The sequence below is a fragment of the Geotrypetes seraphini genome, chromosome 9 (genome assembly GCF_902459505.1).
Source record: "Geotrypetes seraphini chromosome 9, aGeoSer1.1, whole genome shotgun sequence".
In the NCBI taxonomy this organism is placed as follows: Eukaryota; Metazoa; Chordata; class Amphibia; order Gymnophiona; family Dermophiidae; genus Geotrypetes; species Geotrypetes seraphini.
Genome location: NC_047092.1, coordinates 169,886,238 through 169,909,588, shown reverse-complemented (window position 1 = coordinate 169,909,588; position 23,351 = coordinate 169,886,238). Strand labels below are relative to the sequence as shown.

General features: G+C 41.9%; 1 protein-coding gene across 2 annotated transcripts in view; it reads right to left on the bottom strand.

The window, feature by feature from the left end:
• The window catches only part of MYNN (myoneurin), a 46,200-nt gene extending 23,268 nt beyond the window's left edge, over window positions 1–22,932 (bottom strand). For both annotated transcript variants that reach the window (XM_033959676.1, XM_033959675.1), the window contains exons 1-5: window positions 22,395–22,932; window positions 17,166–17,968; window positions 12,319–12,478; window positions 11,983–12,161; window positions 8,807–8,890 (exon numbers count right to left, since the gene is read on the bottom strand). In XM_033959676.1, the coding sequence (XP_033815567.1) occupies window positions 8,807–8,890; window positions 11,983–12,161; window positions 12,319–12,478; window positions 17,166–17,968; window positions 22,395–22,825 (1,657 nt within the window). In that variant the 5' untranslated portion in view covers window positions 22,826–22,932. The remainder of the gene's footprint in view (window positions 1–8,806; window positions 8,891–11,982; window positions 12,162–12,318; window positions 12,479–17,165; window positions 17,969–22,394) is intronic.
• Window positions 22,933–23,351: the final 419 nt, after the last annotated feature.

Here is a 23,351-nt window from a genome sequence, read left to right as displayed (position 1 = left end):
TGTGGAAGCAATTTCTTCAGAAATGCGCAAGAAAGTTGATTAAAATTTTGTCAGATGAATTAAGGAATAGCTGAAGAAACAGACATCTCGACGGGTACAGTTTGGAAAATAATTCATGAAAAGTTGAGCATGTCCAAGGTTAGTGCAAGATGAGTTTTAGGAATGCCGACACCATGTCAGAAGGCCATGAGGCTCCAGTGCTGTCAGGAGAACTTAGAGATGCTCTGTGAAGACCATGTGAATTTTTTTTCATCATTTGGTGACTGGAAATGAGACTTGGGTCTATCACAAAGATCCCGAGTCCAAAATGGGAGTCAATGCAGTGGAAGCACGTCATCCCTCACTCCAAAAAATTCCAAGAGAAAAAAAAATCCGCAGGCAAAGTCATAGCAACTTTTGTTTCTGGAACTCATGCCACTTGAGACAACCATAACCGGAGAAAGTTACAACACAATCGCTTTGCAGGAGTCAGTCAAGGAGAAAAGATGAGAAAAACTCACAGCAGGTGTGCTGCTTCTTCACAACAATGTGCCAGTGCACGTCATGACATTCACATGCTGCCATCCAAGAATGTGGGTTTCAGTCCTGACCTGGCTCCCTCAGATTATTTCCTGTTCCAAGTTTTGAAGAAATCTTTCCATGGACAGTAATTTTCAAGTGATGAAGACATCAACAAAGTTGTGAGGTCCTGGTTTGAAGGTCAAACAAGAATTCTTTTCAAAGAGATTAAAGTAATTGCAGGTAAAGTGGATGAAGTGTTTGGAGCTATCAGGGGACTATAATGAAAATACAATTTTTTGAAAATTATTTTCTTTCTTACTGAGGTAGTAGATAAATTATTGAAAACCCCTTGTAGTAATGAAGATTTGCACATATGTGAAAGAAAAACTTATGAATTAGGAACAATATAAATTGAAAACACTAAAAATGGGACTTGTGTTGAAATAGGGCAGTAGTTCTTAAACCTGTCCAGGGGGAACCCCAGCCAGTTGGGTTTTCAAGATATCCCTAATGAATATGCGTGAGGCAGATTTGCATGTCTGTCACCTCTATTATATGCAAATCTGCCTCACGCATATTCATTAGAATATTAATTAAATTTAATCAGTTAGAGCAATTATATTATTAAAATGTATAATTTAATTGGTTGGAGATTCAAAACATATTAATTTGATTAATGGATTAGGAAAGGATATATAATATGTGAAAATGATAAAGATTTTGATGAATTATTATAAGGGTTTTAGTGACTTATTTAAAAGGTTATTTATGGATAGTCTGTCAAGGAACCTTCGCAGCCTGAACCGAAATGTGTGTCAACAAGTTTTCACTTTTAGTAGTAAATTGGGGAGGGAAAAATTTAGGATTCAAAATTTTAAAAGATGGAAAATGGTGTCTGTTCATACTAATTTCAATAAATCTAATTGCTTTGATTGGATTATATATATGGAAAATAGAAATATACAATGGAGATTAAAATTCTATCACTAAATGTTAATGGCCTTAACCATCAAATAAAAGGAAAAAAACTGCTCGCTTTTTTTAAACAACAAAATGCGGATATTTACTATATACAGGAGACGCATCTATCAGCGGTAGAGTCAAAAAAGTTGGAAGGAGGTTGGGTAAAACAATGTTTTTTTGCCCCTGCATTGGGGAAAAAAGCAGGGGTAGCTATATTAATAAATAAGAAATGTACAGCTAATTTTCAAATGATTGATTCAGATCCATTAGGAAGATGGATACATGTGGAAATGAGTATGGGAAATAATACCCTGGCATTATTTAATGTGTATGCCCCCAATTCGAATCAAAATGAATTTGTTTTTAAATTACAACAATTGATACTACCACTGGCTGCTTCTAATTTAATAGTGGCTGAAGATTTTAATGCTGTCATGGATCCACTGATAGATAAAAAACCAAGCAAAATTATGAAATCATTAGGGTTAGATAATTTAGTACAATCTTGTGATTTGAATGATATATGGCGGATACTTCATTTTGATGATTGGGAATTTTCTTTTTGCTCACAAGTCCATAAATCCTTTTCAAGAATAGACTATATTTTTGTTTCAAATCAATTAGTACAACAGGTGACACAAGCCTCCATAGATCCAATCATTTTGTCTGATCATGGTGGTGTGTGGATTGAATTTAAGATTCCTGAACAAGAAAATAGTAGATCTGTGTGGAGATTTGATATTACATTGATTGCAGATTCAAAATTCTTTGAAGAGTTTCAATTAAAAATGAATGAATTCTTTCAAATTAATACGTTGGAAGAAACCTCCATGGAGGTTTTATGGGATGCCTTTAAGGCGACCATGAAAGGTAATATTATATCATATTTGGCAAATTTAGGAAACAACTTAAACAATTTTCTAATTTTGAGAAAGAAATTAAGAATCTAGAGTCTAAATTGATTGATAAATAGGAGTAAAGTACTCTGCAGGCTCTATTAAAAGCTAAAGGTAAATATAATGAAATCTCTTCAAAATTAGTAAGGAAAGATTTGTTTTCCCATCAGACTCTGTATTATGGAAACTCAAATAAGGCGGGAAGATTATTAGCAAATTATCTTAAAGCAAAGGAAAGAACAAAAAAAATTATTGCAATAAAGGATGAGAAAGGTGATACACATACTCAAATTGGAGATATTTAAAATCAATTCTTAAATTTTTATAAAGACTTATACTCTTCTGAGCCTTATGATAATAGAAGAAAGTATGGATTAGAATTTTTGAAATTAATGGTCCGAAAGTTCCTGAACATATTAAAAGAAGTTTAGAGGAGCCTATATCATTAAAAGAATTAGGATTAGCGTTGAAATCTCTTAGAGTTGGATCCGCTCCAGGTGGTGATGGTTTCACAGTAGAATTTTATAAATCATTTCAAGTTACCCTATTACCTTATCTATTAAATTTATATCAGTCTCAACTGACTAAGGGTTGCATTACAGGTACTATGGCAGAATCATTGACTATAGTTTTACCAAAGCCAAATAAAGATCCCACATTGGTTTCAAATTACAGGCCTATCTCATTAATCAATGTAGATGGAAAACTTTTGGCTAAGACATTGGCTTTACGCTTAGCCAAGGCTCTCCCTTTTATTATTGATATGCACCAAACTGGATTTGTTGCTAAAGACACTCATCTAATAACACAAGATTGGCTTTTCATATGTTAAATTTAACAAAAGCCACGAAAGATCCGGTTTTTTTCTGTGTCCTTGGTTGCAGAGAAAGCTTTTGATCGAGTGGAATGGACCTTCATGTATCAAGCTATGGAATGGTTTGGAATTGGTTCAGGATTTATACAAATGATACAAACATTGTATAGCTCCCCTGTTGCAAAACTGTATATTAATAATAATTTTTCAGAACGCTTCAATTTGCGGATGGGGGTTAGACAAGGTTGTCCCTTATCTCCTTTGCTTTTTGATATTGTTTTGGAACCCTTGTTATTAGCTATTCAGCAAGTAAAGGAGATACAGGGTATTCCTTATTCAGATTGGGAATACAAAGTCTCTGCATATGCAGATGATATATTGCTTCATTTGAGAAATCCAGAAACAACCATTCCATGCTTGCTTGAACTGATTGAGAAATTTGGAAAATTTTCAGGATACAAGATAAACTGGAGTAAATCTGAAGTTCTTCCACTAAACGTGTATTGTACAAAAGGCTTGTTTGATTCATTTTCTTTTGTGTGGAAGGAAGGTGGATTAAAATACTTAAGAATTAGGATAAAAATACACTGGAAGACACAATGAAAGAATGAAAAATTTTTATTGCAGAAGGTAACAAATTTGTGAGCAATGGAATCCATTACATCTGTCTTGGTGGGGGAGAGTTCAAACTATTAAAATGATGATATTGCCTGTGGTTTGTTATCAGATAGGAATGTTACCAGTTTTTTTTAAGGGGTCCTTTTATAAAATGTTAAACAGTATTCTTACAAAATTTGTTTGGCTAGGCAAAACTCCTAGAATTGCTTTAGTATCTTTACAAAAACCAATTGCGGAGGGTGGAGTAAATTTTGCAAATTTCTATAGGTATCATCAAGCCTATATTTTGCACCATATTGGGTCCTCCCAGAGCTCATTGATAATACCCCAGACTGGTTGTGGTTGGAATGACGACTCATGTTCCCTCTACGTTTATGTCATGTTCTTAGCATTAAAATGCCTACATTGTATAAAGAAAACAGAATATTTATGAATACATGGAAAACTCTTAAGATATGTTAGTAATTTAACATCTATTCCAATCTATAAATCGACAAATCAAACTATATGGTTAAACTCCAAGATTCAAATTGGCGGATTTAAGGTCATCTGGAAGCATTGGATGATAGCTGGTATATGGATTTTAGATGATGTTATTTCAAATGGTAAACTGATTGATTTCTCACAGCTGCAACATAAATATGGTCTTAATAAATCACAAAGTTTTAGATGGTTGCAACTGAAGCAGGCCATTCAGGCAGGGTTCCCTGAATGGAAGAATCTTAATACGCAATATAGTTTAGAAATTTTATGCTTTCAGGTAGACTTCTTGGGACACCAGGCCGCACAGTGGTATACATTGATAAACGGATTTGTAAATAAAAAACCTAAAACTGGACTGAGGGACATTTGGAGCAATGAGATCAAGCATCAAATTACTGCGTCTCAATGGCCACAAATTTAGTTTTGGAGAATGAGATGTACAGTGTCCGCATCTATGAGACAAACTTGGTTTTTCCTTTTACATAGAGCATTTTGGACCCCAGTTAGATTACAAAAGTTAGATAGCTCTAATAGATGCTGGCATTGTAATCTTGAGATTGGGACATTAGATCATTTGTTATACTATTGTCCCCTTATCTTGACCTTTTGGAAACCAATCTGGACACAAATAAATAGTTTATTAGATAATCCTGTGGCTTTGTCGTACGACACGATTCTATTTGGAACGTCAATGAGAACAAAGAGCCAAATTTCATCAAACAATAATAAGCTTTTATTGATTATGACAGGAGTCGCCATACAACATATCACGCATAACTGGAAAAATGGTAGCAGGCTTAATTACAGTTTTTGGTGGAACTCATTGTGACTCATTTATAAAATGGAGAGAATAGCCAGACAAAAAGGGAATTATAAAAAATTTAAAGAGATATGGGGCCATTGACAAAATTATTGTAATAAATAGATACCATTTTTTCCATTATAAGTACAACATAAGTGAAGGGATGGGAGGGAGGGAATTTTGAATTTTATTAATGGATCAGTAAAAAAGTATATTTCATAGAATATTTCATAGGATATATTTAATTGCATATATTATAGGAGGGTTGGGTGGGAAGGGGTTAAATTTTTATGTATTACTAGCTGATGCCCCGGCGTTGCACGGGTATTTAATTATAGCAATAACACTGTAAATGGATTCAAATAAAGATACTTTATAGTGGTGAATGAAATTATTTTTTTACAGCTTTATAAAAAGTACAATATTCAAATTATAATGTGAAATATTTGACAAAATGAATACAATACAACACACACAAAACTTGATTATAAACAACATTTTTAGTTTCACCTCCAGGAGCAAGAACATATAAATTCTTGGGTGAAGAGACCCCCAGAACATATCACCCCAGGTAGTGAGGGATCTGCATACCAAGTTTCGTTCAAATCGGTCAAGCCGTTTTTGATTTACTGTGAGAATGGCAGCTTTTTACATTTTTTCCATTGACATGAATGGGTGAAATCTGATTTTCTGTTTGTAGCTCCGCCCATATGTGCAGGTGGGCCGCGAGACCCCCAGAACATATCACCCCAGGTAGTGAGGGATCTGCATACCAAGTTTCGTTCAAATCGGTCAAGCCGTTTTTGATTTACTGTGAGAATGGCAGCTGTTTACATTTTTTCCATTGACATGAATGGGTGAAATCTGATTTTCTGTTTGTAGCTCCGCCCACGTTTGCAGGTGGGCCGAGAGACCCCCAGAACATATCACCCCAGGTAGTGAGGGATCTGCATACCAAGGTTCGTTCAAATCGGTCAAGCCGTTTTTGATTTACTGTGAGAATGGCAGCTGTTTACATTTTTTCCATTGACATGATTGGGTGAAATCTGATGTTCTGTTTGTAGCTCCGCCCACGTGTGCAGGAGGGCTGCGAGAGCCCCAGAACATATCACCCCAGGTAGTGAGGGATCTGCATACCAAGTTTCGTTCAAATCGGTCAAGCCGTTTTTGCGTGATCGCGGCACATACACACACACACATACATACATACACACATACATACCTCCGATTTTATATATATAGATTGTTAATGACAGAAATTCAAGTGATGTATTTAATTTTAATTGTTAACTTATTGATACACTTGTAAGATGTAAAAATCAATAAAGAATTTCTTTTAAAAAAAGATTATTTTCAAAACCTGACTGGCTGGAGGTCTCCCAGGACAGGTTTAAGAAAAATTGAAATAGGGTATTATAGCTAACACAGAATGATTTTCAATGGGGCTATATCTTCTGATGGTTCAACATTTATATATGAGGGTTAATTCATAAGTCATGGCAACTATTTATTTTCTTTCAAAAATACACCAACAGAATGTGCGACAAGTACTTCTTAATGTTGCCACCAGATGAGTGCAAGGCAAAAAACATGGGAGAGGATCCAAGATGGCAACGGAGTAAGTCGCGTCGGCGAGAGGCTCCTGCACAATCGGCAAAATACTTATTTGCTTGCCTTTTTTCCTACCTTCGCTATGCCTAAGCGCAGGGGAAGACAGAGGGGCTTTCTTCCAGCTTTCTCTGCCTCTTCGCCGTCGACGCAGACGGTGATTACTACCTTTGCCGTCCCAGTTGGAGCGGGCGCATCCGCAGACCGAGGGGGGCAGACCTCGATCTTGGAGGGCGAGACGTCACTCAGCCCGATGGGACCTGGAGTTCCTCCTCGCCCCGGGATGAAGTCGGGAACATTGTTTGCAGCACAGGAAGCTCCGGAGTTGATGTCTCCGGCGGCGCTGCAAATTTCCCCTCTGACCCCGGATGAGGTACATAACTTGCCGACTTATCTACAGCCGACAATGGAGAATGGAGGAACGGAAACCTGTAATGTTACAGAGAAGGAGAAGGTGGAATCCAGTGGAGTGATTCCCGGTACAACTCTGCTTCCTCCTATGATAAGACCAGAAGTTATAGACATGGAGGCTATTTGGAGTGGCTTGGAATCATTATACAAGGTATGCTCTCAATTCGTCACTTCAGTCCAGAGTACTAACATACAGCTTAAGACTTTTGAAGAGAAACTTCTAAAACAATCCGATACAATAGACAACTTGGAAAAATCTGTGACTGAAGCGAAAGCTTCAATTAACTTACAATTGAAGGATAAAAATTTACTTGTTAAAAAATTGGAAAATGCTAATAGGAGTTTGAACCTTAGACTTTTAAATTTTCCTATTTCCAAACGGCAAGAGAACTGTTTCATTCCTTCTTGAGATTAGTACTTAAATTTCCTGAAAATAATTTACCACCGTTACATAAATCATACTATTTAAATATTCCTAAAAAGGATAAAGAAAAAGGAACCGTAGCAGGAAACTTAGATCTCACAGCTATCCTGGAAACATCTCAACAAGAAGAAATTATGGGACGAGCAACCTTATTGGTAACCTTTGTTTTTCATCAAGACAAAGAAGCAGTTCTTCGTCTATTCTATAAGACTGATAATTCAGAATTTCATGGTTCAAAAGTCTTAATTTTTCCTTATGTATCAAAATAGACTCAAGATAGACGAAAGAAATTTTTAACCTATCGTCAGTCAATTTTGAGTATGGGAGCAACTTTTCAGTTACGTTTTCCCTGTAAATGTTGTTACCCATCAGAATATTAGATATATATTTTATGAACCTGATCAGTTGAATTTTTTCCTTGAGGGTAAGGCAGCTGGCTAAGCTCCAATTCCCTACATGCCTTTTCAATTAACCAGGATGATAATTTAATTTAATCCAACTGTTTGATCTCCTAATATGAATGAACATTTCTTGAAAACCAACTTCCCTTGGAGGTGAAGGATTTTCTCTCCTCAGTTTGTGAACTTAGTTAATTTTGTGAATTTACAATTTATATGTTGTTTCTTTTTTTAAATGTTTATTTCTATTATATTGTTGTTTAACAATTTGTAAAACTTATAAACAAAAAAAAAAAAAAAAAAAAAGGCAAAAAACATGACATTTGAAAATCATTTTATTATGGCATAAAGTGTACATGAACAATAAAGTACAAATACAAACTGGTAAAACTATCAACATCCTTCAAAGCAGTCTCCCATTCAGAGACTACTTTGAAGGATGCTAACAGTTCAACAGTTTTTTGCTCATGTTGTACACTGTATGTCATAATTAAACAATTTCAAATGTCAAGTTTTTTGCTTCTCCCCTATCAGACACCTTGCACTCATCTGGTGGCAACATTAAGAAGTGCATGTCGCACATTTTCAAATGTACATATTAAATTTCCAGTGTTGGTGCATTTTCAGAGAGGAAAAAAATAGGTGCCATGACTTATGAATCAACCCTCGTAGATAGAGTATATGTACGTTTGAGTAATCTTATGAGGTTCTGAAATACAAAAGGCATAAAGTTTACAAGAAGCAAAAAGAAGTTGCATATTAAATGTGCATTAGGGAAGCCTCTTCTCAGTTAAAACTGACCTAATGCACAGGCAGTAACAATGACCTATGAAAAGGGATTAACTATTGGGAATTGTTATACTTGACAAGAAAAAAAAATATACAAACCTGTATGAGAACGAAAGTGTTTATTGAGCTCTCCTGAAGAAATAAAACTTTTCCCACAAATTCCACATGTATATGGTTTCTCCCCTAAAGAAACAAAAAGTGATTTAGGACTAGAAAGAACAATGTGCGAGATTGGTACTGTGGCTAAATCAAGCTAATTTACATCTCAGGATATAAAAGCAGAATTAGCCATTAAAAATGAACACCAAGAACAAATCCATCCAATTTGTATGTCTACGGTTGGTCAATGTTAGATAAAGCAGCACTTTAGCAAACAAAACAAAGCTGCTACAAAAGGATGAATAGTCAAGATTTTTAAAGATATTTTAAATACAGGCAGTACCCGGTTTAAGAACGCTCGACTTACATTGAACTCGTACTTACGAACCGGGGTACTGCTTCTCGCTTCTTGTGCCAACGTGCCCCTTCTTTCTCCCTTCCTGACCAAACATGACCCTCCTTTTCCCTTCCGTGTCCCAACGTGCCCCTCCGTTCTGAATCCCAAATTCGTGCCTCCCCTGGGTGTTTACCGCCTCTGGCCGGCTCCTTCCCCCCAGCCGCACTTCTGTTGGCAAAGCCGCGAGCGGTGGCTTCTGCATGTGGTCCGCTGGTCTTTGCAAAGCTGCGATCGGCAGCTCGTGCATGCAGCCCACTGACCTGGAAGCCTTCCCTCTGACGCAGATGTGCAGGAGCCACCGCTCGTGGCTTTGCGAAGACCAGTGGACTGCGCACAGAAGCCACCACTCGTGACTTTGCCAACAGAAGTGCAGCTGGGAGGAGGAATCCAGCCAGAGGAGGTAAACACGGGAGGCATGAATTTTGGATGTGGAACAGAAGGGGATGACGAGGGGCACGTTGGGACAGGAAGGGAGGAAGAGGGACTGTGTTGGCATAGAAGGGAGAAGCAGGGTCGTGTTGGGACACAGAAGAAAGGGAGGGAGCACAAACTTCGGACAAAGGATGGAAGGGAGGAAGACAGGAGGGAGGGTCATGAACATGGGACACAGAATGGAGTGAGTGAGGGAGGGGAGCATGAATTTGGGACATAGGATGGAAGAATGGAGGAAATAAAGGAGAGAGATGCTGAGGTGTGAAGGGAATAGAAAGGGAAAATTGGGTGTCTTGAGTGAGAGGGAAAGAGATGGTGCACATGGGGAAATGAAGAAAGCAGGTGAATTGGGCATAGGGAGGGAGAAAAATATTGGCATGGTGGTGGGAGAGGCATGAGGTACAGATGCACGGGGAAGCGAGATGAGAGAAATGTTGGATGTGGTGGTAGAGAGGGAATAGTGTGACTGATAAAGAACAAAAATAAGTGTAAACCTATCTTTTCTTTCTATTTAAACCACAGTACTTTATTTTGAGGACTGTTTCTTTAATGTTTTTATAGACTGTATACTGTACAGTATCTGAGTTACAATCAAATTCAACTTAAGAACGTTTAAAAACGGAACTCGTTCTTAACCGGGGGACTTCCTGTATAAGAAACATTTGATACATTGCATTGTTCCATGAATCTTGATACTTTACTTCTTCAAAAAACAGCAGCTTTGCACCTATCTACTGCTTGCTTTCTCTGGCCTCCCTGCCGGGGAGTTCACAAACCAGTCCTTTAAGGGCTGGGCACATTCAAACTTGTAGACGCTCTGAATGATCTCCAGTACCCAACAGTCTGACGAGATATGCGCCCAGGCCTTCACATAATCCGAAAACCATCCCCTATCTTCAGGGGAACTGCTCCAGACCTATCGTCATTGTGCATTCTTGGAGGTTGGAGTGGAATGAGAACTGGAGGCTTGGTTCTGCCTGGGACCTGAGAATCTCTATCTGGGCTCCTGGATGGATCTCCGAGAGGAGGCTCCCTCCTAAGTACTGCCGAAAGAACATGGGGTCACTAAAATTAGACTGCCCTCTAGGTTCACTGTCTGCTGTCAGGTACAGATCTCAGACGATGATCTGTACACTGGTCATGAGACTGGCCAGTCCCTTTCTGAACAACATTTGTCCCTTAACAAGAAGTCTGCAGAGGGAAGCCTTAGAGGGGAATCCCCTGCCACTGCCTGATCCAGAGCATTCTGTGGAATGAGATCAAATAAGTCGAAATTTTGCTCATGACTGATGATGCTAATAGGAGCTGGATAAAGGCTCATCCTCTGCAAGGTCAAGAATATGCAACCTGGTATGACAGGTGCGTATCAAAAAGAAGCTGCTGCTGCTGCTTTGATTCCCAAAGTCAGTGCTTTGAATTGTCTTAAGAACTACATCCACTCTGTGATCCTGCACATCCTTTTATACCATGCCTCTCTCACTTGGTAGGGATGTGCGTTGGTTACCTACGCTATCAAAGAACCTAACTTGGGCTGAGCACACAGCTGCTGTGCCATCAGATACAGCCAAGCCATTGTCTTGGTTACTTTAAGAGACCCTTCAGGAGCATTCAAATGCTCTGTGATCAATACACTGACATCAGGATGCCAGGGAAACAAAGAAGAATGAGTTCACTCCTCTTATTATAGAGAAGGGAGCAGAAGGGACTGCTGCTAAACTAAGTTTAATTCCTACAACGAGTCAACGGTAAACTCTGAGTAAAAGTCTGACCATGGAGGTCATCTCCTTGACTGAGGGCCACCACTGTATCTAGCACATATGGTGCAGAAGCACTATTTGGGTGCCCGTCTAGTGCAAATCTAGCATGAATTAGGGGTACAGGAATCCAAGCACTCCATGCCTGCCAGTTTTGAGGCAAAATGAGGCCATTTGAAGCTTCTGGAGAACTTAAAAAAAAAGAGCATATCATAAAGACTCCTGGCTCGCGTGCCAAAGGAAAAATTGAAAAGGGCAACAGAGCCCTCTAGTGAAGGAGGAGGGATTCAAAAGCTGGAGTGGATTCCTTCTGCACAGCTCGTGAGCACTGGGATATTACCTGTCTATTCAGAATGACACACCTATTACAATAGAAAAACTATTTAGTTCAAATTATGCACCTAATTTAAGGCTTTACAAATACTGAAGGGCCAGTGAAATGCATTTCTTTTTATCTACAATTTATACTGATTTCCCTCTGCCACTTCAAAAAGAAACTTATTTTATTTTGTTTAACCCAAGGCCACTTTCTTCCTCAGGATTTTCTAAAGACACATATTGAATAATTCCAATGTAACACCTTGGGTTCTTACCTGTATGTTTCCTCGCATGAGTGATTAGAGAACTAGAGACGGCAAATGCTTTCCCACATGTGTCACAAATGTAAGGCTTTTCCCCTGTGTGTCGGCGAACGTGATAGGTCAATGTGCTAGCCTGTGCAAACCTTTGGCCACACCTATCACACACATATGGCTTCTCCCCACTGTGTTTCCTATCAAACACAATATGTTTATTAGCCACAGGAAGAAAGGGCAAAATATTTAATATACACAAAGCAAGATCCTTCCACAAGTGACTTCAACTTCAATCACTTTTTCACTAGCTGGTAGTTCATCATTCAGACTTTTCTGTTCAGCACTTTTGCCTACCTGGCATGGATCTTCAGGTTACTAGAAGTTGCAAACTGCAAATTGCATACATCACACTTGTATGGTTTTTCCTCACCATGATGCATGCGACTGTGGAACACTAGCTGGCATTTTTGGGCAAAGCCTTTGTCACATAATTCACATTGGTATGGCTTCTCACCTAATGAATTAAATAAACATAACCATAAATCTTAAATTATTCTTTATGTTTATGTTTTTTTTTAAATTGCTTTGCATCTTTTCTTCTTGGCTGTCATTCCCATAAACCATGGCTCAAAAGGTAAAATAATTCAAGATTGTGTTTATAGTACTTATGAACCAAATGGGCACAAATTCACTGCTATTGCCCAAGTGAATCCAGACAGTGTTTCATTATCCCTTCTGATGATTTCTGCAAACACCAGATGAACCTGGGATCCCATCACATAGCTCCGAAACACTAACTTAGCTAAGGCAGGTTTGGTTTTTAGAGGTCAGTTTGGGTGTAGGCCAGATCCCTGAAATTATACAGCTGACACGTTCTACCTTATGATCCATTCAAACCCCCCAAATTATGTTCTAATGAAGGAAAGTAAAGGTTCAGAAGAGCTTAACCCACACAACCACTGACTAGACCACATTTATGGCCTATGATTTAGCAATATATACACATTGGATCAGTACATAAAACGTTTTTGTATCCATATTTAAAAGGGCTAAATTAACACAAGTTTAACTTTTGCAAATTTAATCTCTTACATTTTAGTGTGTTCAATATGCATGTACCGTATTTTTCAGACCATAAGACGCACCCACCTGTAGAGGAGGAAAAACCAAGAAAAAAAAAAATTGGTTCAGAATTTTCTTTTTGGTTTTTCCTCCTCTACACATGTGCTTTTGGTGGGCTGGTGCTGGGAAGCCCGAAAAAGCAGCCTGCAGCTGCCCGAAGAAAGGCCTCCCTGAAGCCGCCTGAAGAAAGCCCCCTGCCAAAGGCAGGCCCCCTGGCACCTTTTTTATGAAATGGTGGTCCAGCACGGTCTCCTGCTGGATGGTTGCCTCTCTGTAGAGCGACGCGACATTCAGGAGTGTGAGTTTTGTGCTTTCTGCCTGGTCCCGTGCCGCTCTGTAATTGGCTGTAGTCAGTAATGACTGCAGCCAATCACAGAGCAGCATGGGACCAGGCAGGAAGCGCAAAGGTTGCGCTCCTGCATTGTGCATCGCTCTACAGAGAGGCAGCCATCCAGTAGGAGACAGCGCTGGACCACCGCTTCTTAAAAAAGGTACGGGGGGGGGGGGGGGGTTGCACGGTGTATTTGGTCCATAACACCCACTCCCTTTTTGGGGGTGGAAAAATGTATCTTATGGTCCGAAAAGTATGGCAATTTTCTTACAGGTAACCTATGTAAAAAGTACAGACAGAAACCTATGTGCATTCATAAAACAGACTCCCAGAACCAGTCCTAACAGCACACAAAATGTCCATACTCAAAATTTAAAGCTGCTGTGAAAAATACGTAAACATGTGTGTATTCTACCCATGTAGTTTATAAAATGTTTGAACACATTGTAACTTGACTCTGTTCTGTCCAAACTACACCCACAAAATACCTATGCATAATCTTTTCAGTAAAGATATCCAATATTTAATGGTGTAATCACTTATCCTTTATAATCCTGTTAGCTCTGTTTTCTAACTGATGATCTCTCTTACCAATGGGAAAATATGCACTGCATTTGCAATGACTTTGAAACTTTAATCGCTGTTTCATTACTTCTTATTATTCTTTTATAACAGTGTTTAAAGAAAGCACTTAGCTTCCTCAATATCTACTGGGGACTCTCCTCATCCAACGTGTTTCGCCTATGTGGCTGCCTCAAGGATGTCTCCTAATAACACCGTTGTGCCCAGATCTCTCAGCACTTTGGTGTCATTCGGGGACATCCTTGAGGCAGCCGCATAGGCGAAACACATCGGGTGAGAAGTCCCCACCGACACTAAGGAAGCAGCATACAGGATAAGTGCTTTCTTTTAACACTGTTATAAAAGAAGAAAGAATAAAAGTATTGAAAGTTATTTAATTCATTGATACATAGAAAAAAACCTGTGAAACAGCTGGTCAATGAAGAGTGCAGAGCAGCGATTTCAGTTTCAAAGTCGTTGCAAATGGAGTCCATATTTTCCCATTGGTAAGAGATCATCAGTTAGAAAGCACAGCTAATAGGGTTATAAAGAAAAAGTGATTACACCATTAAATATTGGATATCTTTATGGTAAGAAGGTAATCAAAATACAGACTAACAATTAGACATTGATCTTTTCAGTATTCATATAAATATAAAATTGTATGGCTAACGGTCCTTTACTGTGTATAGAGCAGGCTTTACATGTTGGCCCCCCCTATTTCTAAAGAGAGGGCACCCCAATGCTGTGTGACATGAATCCGTTCTATAAATGGTACCTGGATGCCCAAATTCTGTTATAGAATACAATCATACCATCAGCTTGCCACAGATCTGGTATAATTGTGAGCACCTAAATGTGGCAAGAGAATGCATATAAATTATGCATGTGACAGCACCACCCATACCCCATCCTTGCAAATGACTCTCTTGCATTATGTGCTATACCACTTAAACTCTATTCTGTAAGGGTGAACATAAGTCTCTTGGCTGCCACTTATGTGCCTAAGTGCATGCTTACCTGTGAAAGTGCTGCTATTGTGTATTTATATGAGTTCAAGTGGCATGTACATGTGGGTGTCCAGTTAAAGAATTGCCCTTCAAATCTATGCATATCTTTTTCTTTTTAATTAAATGTGTCAACAGAAGCAGTGCTCACTGCCCCTGGGAGATAGGAGACAGAAGTTGGTCACACAGTGGGAGTATCCGAACAAGGGATTCGGATTAAGCTCCTCTCCTTTTCTGGTGATATTTCAAGAAAAGTTACGTTCTGGTACATGAATTATTTTCCTGTCTCCACAGGGTTACAATCTCCATTTTAACCCTCCATTGCCTCAGGTACAATGACTTGCCCCTCTTGTGGCTTGGGTACCAGTGAGACTTGAACCCTCGCTTCCCTTGTCCTCAGCCCATTGCTCTAACCATTAGAGGTGAAGGGTTATTTTTGCTTTGTTAGTGTGAGATTTGCCAAGGATCAAACCCTTGGAAGATGAGGCTGGAGACTTGCAGATAAAGGTAAGGATAATTTTAAGGGTCCTAAGAACCTAGAACACTGTTTTACATATTCAAGTGAGCACTTGTCAAATTGCCTTGGGGATATACAGTGGAACCTTGGTTTACGAGCATAATTCGTTCCAGAAGCATGCTCATAAACCAAAATACAGTCAAACCTCGGTTTGCGAGTGTTTTGCAAGACGAGCAAAACATTCTCGCAAAACTTGTCTCACAAACCGAGTGTTGACTCGATTTGCGAGCACCCCCCCGATAACCGGCATTGCTCCCCCCCCCCCCGCTCGAACAACTTAAACTTATCCCCCCCCCGTCTGGCACCAGCACGCAGCCCACAGGACGTGCTGGTGCCGCTAGAAGATCTTCCTGCTTCTGCCGGCCTTGAGCATGCATCTGCGCATGCTCAAGGACTTCTAATTCTCCCTCTCACCAAGATTCTCAGCGAGAGGGAGAATCAGAAGGCCTTAAGCATGCGCAGATGCATGCTCAAGGCCCAGCAGAGGCAGAAAGTTCTTCAAGCAGCACCGGCATGTCCTGTGGGTTGCGTGCCGGTGCCAGACAGGGGGAAGGTGGGGGGGGGGGGGTAAGTTTCAAGTTGTTCGGGTGGGGGTGCTCGCATATCGAGTCAACACTCAGTTTGCAAGACAAGTTTTGCGAGAATGTTTTGCTCGTCTTGCAAAACACTCGCAAACCGGGTTACTCGCAAACCGATGTTTGACTGTACTTACATACAAAATAAGCACAAATGTGCTTTTATGTGATCTACACACAGGTGTTCCAATGATGAATGCATACTTCAAAATGAATACCTCTTTCTGGCACACACACGCACACACTTAATATCTGCCTTGGAGCAAGTGGAAATGTGTGAATCTATCTCTGGCATATGTTGGTTTTTTTTTTTAATAAAATAGGGACATATGTAGTACCTACCTGCCTCAATACCCTACTTGTCCTGTTACAAAATTACCCTCTTAATAGCTGGATTTAGGGCCCATGATAGCAGGATTCCTTAAAGAGCCTTTGTGCATGGCCCTCAGCCGAGGACTGCTGCTGCAATGACTATACTAAAAGTAAATTGGGAGGTAACACAAAAAGGGAAATAAAATCCATTTAATTACAAATGAGAGCTCCAGGTGTCAGATCCCAGCTCCAATTTGAAAATGAGCAGTAAAAAAACCACAAACTTGAAAAAGAAAGAATTTGCACTGTATATAACAGTGTCCTGCAAACTTTTCGGCACCGGGGCACACTAAACCCCGGCGCCTGGAAGTGCACGGATGTCGATGCGATGACGGCATAAGCATGCATGACGTCATCATGTCGATGTCCACACATGTGGCCGGAACCCTGAACCTATCCCTTTGCTGTTGGGGAAGAGTAGGAGAGTCATCGGTACCAGCTGACAGCCTATAGGATGTACCTCCTGCCACAAGAGGCACGTCCTGTAAGCAGTCAGACCTCTCCCTCCTTGCCAGCGTCTTGAGGCACACTTGGAATCTGCCAACAATTTGCGATACATTGGTATATGACTTTGAATACTAGTATGAGGTTTCAGTGACAAGTTTACCCCCGTGTGTTTAATGTACAGCGCTGCCATGCGTCTGGTAGCGTTATAGAATAAATAGTAGCAGTATTAGTACCCCCTCCCCAAGCCCTGAATATTAAGACAGTCTCACCTGTGTGAGTTCTTACATGAGTTTTCAGCTGATTGCACTGGGTAAATGCTTTCTCACAAAGGTGGCAGACATACGGTTTGACTCCTTTGTGGATTCTCATGTGTCGTCGCAGACTGCTGGCTTCAGAAAAGTGTTTGCCGCAAGTGTTACAAGCAGGCTTTTTCTTTGAGTATTTCTGATCCAGTTCTTTCTCCGAACTTTCCATGGGAAAAATGTTCTTAATGCTTGCTATGTTAGACATACAGTGGCCTTTCAAAGCACAGCTTTGCTGTGATTTTGCATATTTTGGCTTCATTGTAACAGTCTGTACAGTAATATCCTGCATAAGAAAAGTTTCATTATCCAAGGCAGATGCTAGCTGCAAGTCCGAAGGATCATGCCCTTGTACAGCTGGTTCCGTTATCTCTGTAGCAAGTTTGTTTGCATCTAAAAACATTTCAACTCCTGAAGATTTTAGAAGGTCTTTTTGATATTGCACAATTTTCTTTTGTACCTTTCTTTGAGGGGCAAACATTTTTTTCCTCTTTCTGGTCTGAGAAGACTTTTTTCCTAAAATTACTCTTTTTGATTTACTTTGGACAATGTCAATCGAAACTACTTCTGGTGATTTCCCTGGATTACGTTGATCTCCCAGAGGCAGGAAATACGTTTGCTGATTTATTGCTGTGCATTCTCCAATGAGAGTCATCTCTGTGGAAGGATTGGCAAGGACTGCAATGGATTCCATTTTTATTTTACATTGTGACACCATCTCTTCCACTCTGAGAAACTCAGCCGCCTGAAGGATTTCTTTAACATTGCAACTGAAAGGCAACAATGCTAAATGGCATTTTCTCTGAAAATGAACTTTCATCAGATTAGGCACATAAAACTAAAAAGTGTACACTACAGGATACTTCATTTTGCTGTAAGAATAGTTATTGATTTATAAGTCCTCTATTTTTTTTCAGTCCCTGATAGAGAACACATTGGGTGGAAAAACAGCAAAAAGGGGAAAAGGATGAAGCAGCTTCTGTCACAGCCAATAAACTTCCTTTCTTCTCAAACTTTCTTAATAGGCTGTGTAAGAACAAGCTGGTAGGGTGGACTATGCTAAAGTTAGGTAACACTGGATATGAAAGGGCATTCTGGTCATCTTGCAATATTATATTATAAATGTATTGCAAAAATGGCCAGAACACGTAAGAACTACAATTCATATGGACTTTTTTGACTGAGGCCCAGATGCACTAAAGTCATCATGCGTCTAACAATTACCGCTAAATCAGTTGAACCTGTTTAGCGTCAACCTAATTTAACCAACTGATGTACACAATAGCTCACCACATGCTTTTCGTGCGTCCATTGCAGCCTCTAACTCTGCTATGCAAAGAACCTCATTAATATTAAAATCAGTCCACTGATTGATGCCCTAACATCACTTTGCGATGAATGAAATAGTGATTTCTTCTAATGACCCGAAAAAAAAACGTCTGCCATATTGCCCCCCAAAAAGGAGAGACAGTAGGGCTGCCCACTCACTCCTGCTTCAGAAACCTCCTGCTCCTAGCAACCCCTCCCTCTCCCCCCCCCCTGGAAGATCATGGCCACCCGGAAGTATGTCTACTCCCTCCTGCCTTAGCCACCTGGATGCCCCTCCCTCTACAATGGCCCTCCTCCCCAACAACTTAAAAAAATTCAGCAGGAAGGATGCCCATTCCCTCCCTCCTTGGCCACTTAGACCACCTCCATACCCCCGACTGCCCACAACCTGAAACCCCCCTCCCCCCACTCCTTATGACATCAAGGCTCCCCCTTCTGACCCCTTCCATTACCACACCAAGTCCCCATGAGAAAGCCTTGGTGGGACTCAGGTCTAAACACCCCCTTTCAAGCTCACTCCCCCAAATCCCAGGATGCACCGGGAAGGGGAAGGTCCACCATTTTGAAGAGGCAGGTCTGCCAGCAAGAGAGAATGGACATCCCTCTTCCTGGATTTCTACAAGGTATGAGGTAGGGGGATTTCTGAGCTGGAGGGCTCTGATCTGACTCCAGCCCAGCAGGGCCTTCTCTTGGGGACTTGTTGGTGGGAGTGTTCAGAAGGGGGAGCCTTGGTGTCAGGAATGTGGGGGTCCAGGTTTTGGGCTGTGTTCAAGGCAGGAGGGAGTGGGCATCCCTCCTGTCTCTTTTTTTTTTAGGGGGAGGGGCCTCATGGGCGGTCATTGTGACACTTTTTTTAATGTGTAAAAGACGTACCACATCTGTGCCATTAAAAAAAAAAAAAAAAAAGGTCTTCCTGCCCCGAACAGTTGAGTGGCAGGAGGCTACTTCGAGGCTTTCCCTGCCAGATCTACGCATATGTAAAAGTTGCTTTTCCAATGACTGATGGGGTGGGATTATGGCCGACCTCTAGAAAACTAATTTACATGCAAAGTTGGTTAAACATCTATTGCTGTTTTAAAATTGGACAATTAATCAGCCCGCAGCAACCCATGTGGTCTTAACAATTTTTAGTACATTCGGGCATCAATTCCTACAGCATTCATCCCTCTGTTTTATAGATTATGGGAGCTATACAATGTTCTTGCTCAAACAGGGAAGCAGCAACAAACATAACCCACCTAGTTTCAATATAATTTTTATATCAAAGTGTTTGAAAAAACCTGAAACCTAATTTAGTCAAAGGGTACCAACCAGGGGCATAGCTACCATTGAGTGAGCTCAGCTAAATTCCCAGGGCCACCTGCAGCTGACCCCTCCTTTCTCCTCTTCACCTGGGTCTCTACAGTTCGCCATCCCCTCGAGCTCTACATACCAAGGCAGCTTATGGTAAACAGCAATGAAGGTGGCCTCATGTCCAATTGAGTTTTCCTCTGCCATGTCTTGCCTTTCTGATGCAACTTCCTGTGGGCAGGATGTAGCTGAGGAAAGACTGTCAGCAGAGAGAGAGCGAGCACTTTTAGTCCTTTGTCTACCATGAGCTGCCTCAGTGTGTGGAGGACCAGAAAGAGCAGTTGTAGAGATCCAACCCAGACAAGAGGGAGGAGAGGAAAGAAAGAAAAAAGGATTTGGAATGGAGGGGGAGGGGCAAGCAGAGGAGAGAGACCTGGAGCAAAGGGGAAGAAAGGGGGGATGTAGCAGGAAGACAGAAACTGTGGGGGGGAGGGAGGAGAGAGCATGCAGGTGAAAAAAAGGTCTCGACCAAAGGTAGAGAAGGGAGGGGGACAGACACTGGACCCAGGGGTAAACAGGGTGAAGAGAGAGACCAAAGGAGGTGGGGGAAGAGTGGGGCAGATGTGCAGAGGGGAGACCAAAGATGGAAGTCGTGAAAAATGCTGGACAACAGGGAGTGGGGGGGACAGGACACAGAAGAGATGCTGGACATGGAAAGAGCTTAGGGACAGGAACAAGTATATTTTGTTTCTGAAATTATAAAGTGTAATATGTCAGTTTTTGGGAAACATGGATATCTGATATCTTGCGCTTCAATTTCTATTTTTATTACAGGTTTCCTACATAGGTCTGGAATGCATTTGCTTTTTGCAATTTGTTTTCTGGAGCTCATCTTTCCTCTTATCTTCTCCCTCCCTAGTCCCCACCACCTTGGGAGAGATGATGTATGAGGGCCTTTCTCAGTTTTTCTTCTCAGGGCCCATTCAGTCCTAGCTATGCCACTGGTACCAAAGCAGTGATGCCAAAGCTGCTCTCCTATGGGCCACAGAGGTTGTTCATCCTGGGACAGGAACTAGCTGTGTGGGTGTTTAAGCAAACCCAATATTGAGCAAGTTCCTCGAGTGTGTGCAGGGAAGGTTAATTTGTGCTGGGTTTAGCATCCTCAATCATTTTGAAAAGTTGGCTCCTATGTACAGGCAGTTCTCAGATTATGAACATCCAACTTATGTCAGACTCGTACTTACAAACAAACAGGGATCTTGCTTCTCCCATCCATGTCCCAACACGCTCCTCTCTCTCCCTCATCCCAAATTTGTGCTTCACTCTTGCAGGTGTTTACTTTCTTCTGGCTGACTTCCTCCTTCCAGCCACACTTGTTTCTCTTCACAAAGTCGCAGGCAGCGGCTCATCCGGAAGTCTTCCCTCCGACATAAGACACTTCTGGATCAGCCGCTGACCACATGTTAGAGCCGCTGCCTGCAGCTTATTGAAGAGAAATGAGTGCGACTGGAAGGAGGAGGGAGCCGGCCAGAAGAAGGTAAACACCTGCAGGAAGGAGAGGGGCACTTTGAGACCAAGAATAGAGGAAGGGAGAGAGGCGTTTTGGGACATGAGAGAAGGTGTGTTGGGACACAGATGGAAGCAAGAAGGGAGGGAACATGACCGAGACATAGTTGGGCTTGGGTGCATGAGGGAAAGAAAAGGTCACATGGCAAAATTAAGAAAGAGAATTGTGGGGCATAGGGAGGGAGAGAGAATTATTGGACCTAGTGGTGGAAGGAGTGAGGTAGAAATGAGAGGGAGAAATGTTGGATGTAGTGATGCAGAGGGAACAGTGGGACAAATAGAAAGGGATGCATGAGGGGCCTCAAGGGGTGACGGGACAAAAGAGCACGAGACTTCAGTGTGCCGACATTGCAGCGCCAACAATTCGGAGCAAGACCCCAGCGCGCTGCCTAAAAGTGACTTTTAAAGGGCTCTGATGGGGGGTTGGGTCGGGGGGACCCAACCCCCCCACTTTACTTCAGACTGTTTGCACTGCTGATGGGGGGGGGGAGTGGGGGGGTAACCCCCCACATTATAGAGAAAACTTAATTTTTTCCTAAAAAATCAGGAAAAGTTAAGTTTATTCTATAATGGAGGGTTCCAACCCCCCCTCCCTCCAACGGCAGCGCGAACAGTCTGAAGTAAACTGGGGGGGGGTTCTTAAAAGTCACTTTTTAGGCGGTGCGCTGGGGTCTTGCACCGAATTGTCTGCGCTACAATGTTAACGCGCGATTGACAATGAACCACCTCAAGGAGGTGGAGAAGGTAGGAAGAATACTAGGATCAGACTTTGGGGGGGGGGGGAGGAGTTTTCCACTACTCTATGCTCAAGAGGGAAGGCTTCCGGGTCAGGCTTTACTTAAGATTTCTAGTGTCATGAAGTGGCCACTCATTTTAAGGCAGAAAAGGGCATGCTTTCCAGCCTTGCATACTTCTCTAAACCAAGCAAGTGACGGCTCTCACCCAAAGGCAAAAGCGACCGCAGACGCCTCGGCTACAAGAAGCCCTCGCCGGAGCAGCGAATCTTTTTACCTGTCCAGACTGACGTGACCCGTGTAAATAAAGTCCAAAAGTTTTTCGAAGCCCCCGGCGTCCACTTGCGCCTGATCCAGAAAGACGCTACAGCCGGAGCTCTCTCCGCACAGGGCCCCGAAGTAGCCGCTGAAGGAGGCCAGCACGTTCCGGTGGGCCCGAAACTGGGCCTCCCCGATGCGGACGACGCAGTCGCAGAAGAAGCCGGCCTGCCGCTGCTGGTTCAGCCGCTGCAGGAGCTGCTGGCAGTGCTTGGCCGGGAACTGCACCACGCCGCGTCCGGGAGAGGAGGGAGACGGGCGCACGCGCCGCCAACTGCCGCTCTCCTCGCTACGCAGCGGCTCCATGGCGGCGGCGGCTGCTGCTCCTCTGCCCCCCGCACAACACCGGCGCCAAGAGCGAATCAGAGGCACGTCCTCCTCGCTTTGCATTTCCGTTTCCGATCGACGCCTGCGCTGACGTCGCTTCGCCTGAAGGACCCCCGTGAGGCTAAAACCGAGGCTGACCGATCAACCAATCTCTGACCTGTCTGACCACGCCCCCCAGCGCGCTCAATCCCCGTTTGGGTTTTGCTTCCTAGTGTCCCGCCCACTGCAGGGAAGAGGCGGCTGCTTATTTGTTCGAAAAACCCTTGGAGCTTCCAAAATAGAGAATGACACCTGTCCCAATCCTGTAAGCTCTGCCTCAAACACATGATTTCAAAGGGTTTGAGGCTTGTGCAGATGAGGAGGGAGCTTAGGCATTGGTGGAATGAGGCATTATGACATCACAATCAGCTCTAGAATGTTGCTACTTAGGATTTTAAAGAATGGAATGGTTTGGTATAGGTTCAGGATTTATACAAATGATACAAGCGTTGTATAACTCCCCTGTTGCTAGATTGTATATTAATAACACTTTTTCAGAACGTTTTATTCTGCAGAGGGGGGTTAGACAAGGTTGTCCCTTATCTCCTTT